The 7945-nt window shown below is 43.4% G+C and overlaps 1 protein-coding gene across 1 annotated transcript; it reads left to right on the top strand.

Annotated features, from left to right (window-relative positions):
- Positions 1–376: 376 nt before the first annotated feature.
- Positions 377–4591, top strand: LOC124030269. Its single transcript, XM_046341686.1, has 3 exons — positions 377–2770; positions 2885–2963; positions 4359–4591. Exons 1-3 carry the CDS (start codon positions 428–430, stop codon positions 4511–4513), a joined length of 2577 nt encoding a protein of 858 aa, XP_046197642.1. The 5' UTR covers positions 377–427; the 3' UTR covers positions 4514–4591.
- Positions 4592–7945: the final 3354 nt, after the last annotated feature.

Genomic DNA, 7945 nt, shown 5'->3' with positions numbered 1-7945 from the left:
CCAATCTATTTGTGGATGGCATCATGTCTGACTTGAATGATTTCACCAGTTCTTGTTCCGCCTCACCATCTGAGTTGTTAGACAGTGAACAATGTCTCTCCGATGTGAAGGTCATCGATGGTGTTACACCAATACATGACGAGACTCTCAAACAGGCTCCCAGTGAAAGTTTAGATTCTCAGGTGACTTGTAATAGTGATTCTCTTGAAATCCAAGCGGACCTTCAAACCTGTACCAATGAGGTCATTAGTCAGATCCTCACTGTGTATCACTCTGAGGAATCCATGGAGGAAAGCCTCTCTAGCCTAAAAGGAGATACAGAAGACCTGTCCAAGCTTTTGGATGCCGTTGTTTCTCAGATTGACGTCCTGCCGCCTCCAAATCATATTTATCTGTTGATGACTATGCTGTCAATACACAGGACAATATGCATGGTGAGATCAACAATGATGAAGAGGAAGCATCCACTAGAAGTCTTAAATCCACAGCCTTTGACAAACTATGTACTGAGGAGTTTCAAACTAAAGCCTCACATATGGCTGGTGGGATCCTTCGATCAGGGTTGATTGGCATTGTAAATACCAGCCTTAATGGTAGAAGTGCAGACATTTGTGCAGAGTCCAGTAATGATGATGATGATAGAGATGTCAAAATCCTTCAGAAGAGTGGAACTCCATCTTTATTCACCTCTTCTCTGCACACCATTTCAGCAGCGTCCAACATCGTCATAAGCATCACTAAAGACCTTAATAGCTTCACCCAGATGACTAAAATGTCTGCTGCTTCAGTGTCTGACCAGTTGGAGAGATCCCTGTCAGCTTCAACCCTTCCTGGCAGTGTTCACAACGGGGCCAATGTGAAAGGAAATATAATTTGGCCAGGCACTGTTAACCTGTTCAACAATGTGTTCACCAAGGTCAAGGACTTTTTTGCCCAGCAACAACCGGTCCTCCTAGACAATGTGGTTGAGGCCCCCAAACATGCCGAATCCATATGCAGAACAGCTACTTCTACACAAATGACGGACAGTGAACATGAGGGCAGCCAGACCAACATGGTGAATTATTCCAAAGCCTTAATTAGTCAGACTCTGATGACAATCCAGAGGAGAGTGTCTATGTCAGAGAGGATGAGCACCTCAGAGAAAGGTTTCTTGACTCGTTCCATAGTGGGCTCCATGTTGGAGGATGTTGACATGGTGAGAACTGATGGACACGAGATACACCGGCCATCCTCCTCAAAGTCCTCCCTGTCCATCACCTCTGCCATGACCAGAGGGTCCCAGAGTGATTTTACAAATTCTCTTCCAGGGACTCCAGTCTCCAATGAGTGGCCTGTTGAAAGCTATTGTCCTATCATTAGGAGTTCGGTCATTGATATGAGTGACTCCTCAACTCATTCACAAGGGTCAACAAATTACACAAGGCTAACCATCTCTGCCATAGTTGACACTGTTATGGAGGTAATTCCAAGAGAAGATACGGAACACATAGCCACTGCAGATGATGTCACTTCTTTTACAAGAAGACTTGCGAGACTAAGCTGCAGGGACGGTCTTCAGAACTTCTCACATGAGCTCACTGACAAAGTTTATGAGCTCATAAAAAGTTACAACACCCCTCAGGCTCTTTTTGTGCCAGCTGGCAAGAGCGTGTCTGACTCTATTCTTTTGAAGCTGAAGACAGAATTGAATGCTTCTGAAGAATCCAGGGAGTTTCCATCTGACCTTGTGTACTCCTTTGCTGAGGAGTCAATAAAACGTCTGCTACAGCAGATTAACTTCTGGCTTCCTCCACCATCACAAGGATCCGGTTTCTGCCAAACTATCATCTCTGATGGTTCTCTGCAGGACACAAGTCGGCTTATCCCGAGCTCTTCTGCCATCTCCATTAGTTCCCCACAGGTTTACTGTGACACAAAGAGCCTTTTCACCAATATAATGGTCAATCAGGTCATGGATACCTGTTCTGTGGCCTCAAATTCATCAGTAAAATTATCAGAGTTGATGAACATAATCAATGGGTTGTCCCCAACTGATGCTGGAACACTTGACCCTGACAGACCGGCTCTCATGACCACTAGCCGTCAGTCTAGTGCCAAATCATTGCCTAGACCCTCTATGTCTGGCAGCAGCACACACAACGGTGGAACTGTGGATATTCAAGTTTTAGGAGAGGTGGAATCCAAGATGGATAACAAAGATCTGGAGATGTCTAGTGTCTCTGTGCATCCATCAACTCCATCAGCCATGGACTCCGATACACATGCCTCATTTGACTCCACTAGCAATGACTACACCTCTTTGGTACTTTTACTGATTATTAGATTGCTGTCAATGATCACCCCTATCACATTACTGGAATCCTCTGATATTGGTGAAACATCAAGAGTTCTCACAAAGAGGATTCTGTCTGAGTTCTGTGGCACCTCAGGCCTTGAACCAACTCAAGCCTACCCCCAGAATCTGAAAATCAAAAAGATTTTCAAGGCTGTCTACAAGGGGCTTCTTCAAGAATTTGGGTCAGAGAAGATGCTCCAGGTTGCAATGAAGTCAAGGGATTATGCATTTGACGATGCCCTGGTCAAATCATTAACTAGGGAACTGCTAACTAAATGCAATGAGGCTAGCTCTTCACCTCACTCCATGACCCAGTTGTCATCACACAATGCACTTGGCAGTGACGAGGTAGGTAATTCTGGGCTTCCAACAACTGGTACAAAGGAAAAGAAGAGAGGAAGATTCAACGCTCTCTGTGGATTCAACCCAAAGGTACATATGTCAATCAAATACATAAAAATAATGATATTCATTACATACAGTATGATGGTAAACACTGATACCTTTTGTGTGCAATTTCTGTACAAATGACTGTTTGTTTTCCAGTGTACACAGAAGGTCAACAAGAGGAACCACTGCACTCCAACACCTTCCCAGAACCAGACCCCTGCTATCAGTGAAACAGGTAAGTCAATACACTCAAATGTGTACTGAACAAAAATATAAACACAACTTGCAACAATTTCAAAGATTTGATTGAGTTACAGTTCATATAAGGAAATCAGTCAATTGAAATACGTTCATTAGGCCCTTATCTATGGATTTCACATGACTGGGAATACAGATATGCATCTATTCGTCACAGATACCTAGGGGCGTGGATCAGAAAACCAGTCAGTATCTAGTGTGATCACCATTTGATCACCAGCGTGACACTTCTCCTTCGCATAGAGTTGATCAGGATGTTGATTGTGGCCCATGGAATGTCCCTACTCCTCTTCAATAGCTGTGCAAAGTTGTTGAATATAGGTGGGAACTGGAACACGCTGTTGTTCACGTCAATCCAGAGCATCACAAACATGCTAAATGGGTGACATGTCTGGTGATTATGCAGGCCTTTCGACATGCGGCCATGCATTATCATGCTGAAACATGAGGTGATGGCGGCGGATGAATGGCACGACAATGGGCCTAAGGATCTCGTGACGGTATCTCTGTGCATTCAAATTGCCATTGATAAAATGCAATTGTGTTCATTGTCCGTAGCTTATGCCTGCCCACACCATAACCCTACAGCCAACACAACGCTGTGGTTGTGAGGCCGGTTGGACATACTGCCAAATTCTCTAAAACAACATTGAAGTAAAGAAATAAACATTAAATTATCTGGCCACAGGTCTGGTGGACATTCCTGCAGTCAGCATGCCAAATGCACGCTCCCTCAAAACTAGTCAACCAGCGTTTTCCCTTGCTCCCATATTTCTCAGTTTCTGAGACATCTGTGGCATTGTGTTGTGTGACAAAACTGCACATTTTAGCGTGGCCTTTTATTGTCTCCCGCACGAGTTGCACCTTTGTAATGATCATGCTTTTTAACCCACAAGAGTCTAAGCCCTGTCTAGGCCGAGGGGTTTGTATCGGCCTTACTGCTGTTAGCCCATACAAACGCATTGAATAACAGATTCACTACATGGAACTGAAGTGTCTGTCCTAAATCTGAGAGATATAAGAAAGTTGACGAATATATATATATATACAGTCTCAATATATATATGCAGTCTCAATCCGCCTATTTAACGCAGAAGCCCCCAGGGCTTAGACTATATATATATATATATATATATATTTTTTTTTTTTTGCATGTTTTTATCCCCTTCTTTTTGGCACTAAACAGTCCTGGGGGGCCTATGTAACACTTCTGCGTTAAATAGGCGGATTGAGACTGCTAGGCTACCTGCTGCCCTACATTTGTAAATTATGTAGAATATTACAATTTAAATAATAATAATGCAATACTAATTATTCACACTAACTAGGGTCAGTTAACATTTTCTTTATGTTTACATTTTTTTTCTTCCAGCAATTGTCAATGATCAAGAATCCTGCCTTACAGAGAGTGTATGCTCCACCAAGAAGAAACCAAGGAAGCGTTCGCTCATTTCTAGGATGTTTTCAGCTATAGGCAAAGCCTTGTCCAGTCCCTTTACTTCCTGCTATAAAAGGAAGAGCACCTAAACTATATTTCAAAATATATATTTGAAATAAACATAATTGCATTAATTCTTCATGTTGAGTGTTTTTCATTATATATTATTGGATGATATAAAGTGTAGTATTAGCAATAGTAGAAGTTGTATATTTGACTATATTACTTTTAAGATACATTTAAAAAAATAAGAATAGTGTTCAGTTGAAGTCTGATGTTTACATACACCTTAGCCAAATACATTTAAACTCAGTTTTTCACAATTCCTGCCATTTAATCCTTGTAAAAATTCTGTGTCTTAGGTCAGTTAGGATCACCACATTATTTTAAGAATGTGAAATGTCAGCTTTTATTTCTTTCATCACGTTCCCAGTGGGTCAGAAGTTTACATACACTCAATTATTATTTGGTAGCATTGCCTTTAAATTGTTTAACTTGGGTCAAACATTTCGAGTGGCCTTCCACAAGCTTCCCACAATAAGTTGACTGAATTTTGGCCCATTCCTCCTGACAGAGCTGGTGTAACTGAGTCAGGTTTGTAGACCTCCTTGCTTGCACACGCTTTTTCAGTTCTGCCCACACATTTTCTATAGGATTGAGGTCAGGGCTTTGTGATGGCCACTCCAATACCTTGACTTTGTTGTCCTTAAGTCATTTTGCCACAACTTTGGAAGTATGCTTGGGGATATTGTCCATTTGGAATACCCACTTGCGACCAAGCTTTAACCTCCTGACTGATGTCTTGAGCTGTTGCTTCAATATATATACACTGCTAAAAAACACAATGTAACTCCAAGTTAATCACACTTCTGTGAAATCAAACTGTCCACTTAGGAAGCAACACCGATTGATAATAAATTTCACATGCTGTTGTGTAAATGGAAGATAACAGGTGAAAATTATAGGCAAATTACAAGACATCCCCAATAAAGGAGTGGTTCTGCAGGTGGTGACCACAGACCACTTCTCAGTTCCTATGCTTCCTGGCTGATGTTTTGGTCACTTTTGAATGCTGGCGGTGCTTTCACTCTAGTGGTAGCATGAGACGGAGTCTACAACCCACACAATTGGCTCAGGTAGTGCAGCTCATCCAGGATGGCACATCAATGCGAGCTGTGGCAAGAAGGTTTGCTGTGTCTGTCAGCGTAGTGTCCAGAGCATGGAGGCGCTACCAGGAGACAGACCAGTACATCAGAAGACGTGGAGGAGGCCAACAACACAGCAGCAGGAACGCTACCTCCGCCTTTGTGCAAGGAGGAGCACTGCCAGAGCCCTGCAAAATGACCTCCAGTAGGCCACAAATGTGCATGCGTCTGCTCAAACGGTCAGAAACAGACTCCATGAGGGTGGTATGAGGGCCCGACGTCCACAGGTGGGGGTTGTGCTTACAGCCCAACACCGTGCAGGACGTTTGGCATTTGCAAGAGAACACAAAGATTGGCAAATTCGCCACTGGCGCCCTGTGCTCTTCACAGATGAAAGCAGGTTCGCACTGAGCACATGTGACAGACGTGACAGAGTCTGGAGACGCTGTGGAGAACGTTCTGCTGCCTGCAACATCCTCCAACATGACCGGTATGGTGGTGGTTCAGTCATGGTGTGGGGTGGCATTTCTTTGGGGTGCCGCACAGCCCTCTATGTGCTCGCCAGAGGTAGCCTGACTGCCATTAGGTACCGAGATGAGATCATCAGACCCCTTGTGAGACCATATGCTGGTGCGGTTGGACCTGGGTTCCTCCTAATGCAAGACAATGCTAGACCTCATGTGCCTGGAGTGTGTCAGCAATTTCAATTCCAATTCTTCATCTGGGACATCATGTCTCGCTCCATCTACCAACGCCACATTGCACCACAGACTGTCCAGCAGATGCTTTAGTCCAGGTCTGGGAGGAGAACCCTCAGGAGACCATCCGCCACCTCATCAGGAGCATGCCCAGGCATTGTAGGGAGGTCATACAGGCACGTGGAGGCCACAGACACTACCAAACCTCATTTTGACTTGTTTTAAGGACATTACATCAAAGTTGATCAGCCTGTAGTGTGGTTTTCCACTTTAATTTTGAGTGTGACTCCAAATCCAGACCTCCATGGGTTGATACATTTGATTTCCATTGATAATTTTTGTGTGATTTTGTTGTCAGCACATTCAACTATGTAAAGAAAAAAGTATTAATTAAGAATATTTCATTCATTCAGATCTAGGATGTGTTATTTTAGTGTTCCCTTTATTTTTTTGAGCAGTGTATATTCAATCGATCACTGCCCGCACCTGCTCGCCCGTCCAGCATCACTCCTCTGGACGGCTCTGACAACTACCAATACCTGGGTGTCTGGTTAGACTGTAAACTCTCCTTCCAGACTCACATTAAGCATCTCCAATCCAAAAGTAAATTTAGAATCGGCTTCCTATATCGCAACAAAGCATCCTTCACTCATGTAAAGCCCCGTCTTATCTCAGCTCACTGGTCACCATAGCAGCACCCACTCGTAGCACGCACTCCAGCAGGTATATCTCACTGGTCACCCCCAAAGCCAATTCCAGTTCTCTGCTGCCCATGACTTGGAATGAATTGCAAAAATCTCTGAAGCTGGAGACTCATATCTCCCTCACTATCTTTAAGCACCAGCTGTCAGAGCAGCTTACAGATCACTGCACCTGTACATAGCCCATCTGTAAATAGCTCATCTACCTACCTCATCCCCATACTGGTATTTATTTATTTATTTTGCTCCTTTGCGCCCCAGTATCTCTACCTGCATATTCATCTTCTGCTGATCTACCCTTCCAGTGTTTAATTGCTATATTGTAATTACTTCGCCACCATGGCCTATTTATTTCCTTAACTCACCTCATTTGCACTCACTGTATATAGACTTTTTGTTTTCTTTTGTTCTACTGTATTATTGACTGTATGTTTTGTTTATTCCATGTGTAACTCTGTGTTGTTGTATGTGTCGAATTGCTACGCTTTATCTTGGCCAGGTCGCAGTTGCAAATGAGAACTTGTTCTCAACTAGCCTACCTGGTTAAAATAAAGGTGAAATAAATCAAATTAAAATAAAACATATCCACATCATTTTCTAATTTCCTCATGATGCCATCTATTTCGTGAAGTGAACCAGTCCCTCCTGCAGCAAAGCACCCCCACAACATGATGCTGCCACCCCCGTGCTTCACGGTTGGGATGGTGTTCTTCGACTTGCAAGCCATTACGGCCAAACAACTCTATTTTTGTTTCATCAGACCAGAGGATATTTCTCCAAAAAGTATGATCTTTGTCCCCATGTGCAGTTGCAAACCGTAGTCTGTCTTTTTTATGGCGGTTTTGGAGCAGTGGCTTCTTCCTTGCTGAGCGGCCTTTCAGGTTATGTCGATATAGGACTCGTTTAACTGTGGATATAGATACTTTTGTACCTGTTTCCTCCAGCATCTTCACAAGGTCCTTTGCTGTTGTTCTGGG

Source organism: Oncorhynchus gorbuscha, unplaced genomic scaffold (assembly GCF_021184085.1).
Source record: "Oncorhynchus gorbuscha isolate QuinsamMale2020 ecotype Even-year unplaced genomic scaffold, OgorEven_v1.0 Un_scaffold_10314, whole genome shotgun sequence".
Lineage (NCBI taxonomy): Eukaryota > Metazoa > Chordata > Actinopteri > Salmoniformes > Salmonidae > Oncorhynchus > Oncorhynchus gorbuscha.
This window is presented reverse-complemented; position numbering and strand designations above follow the sequence as displayed.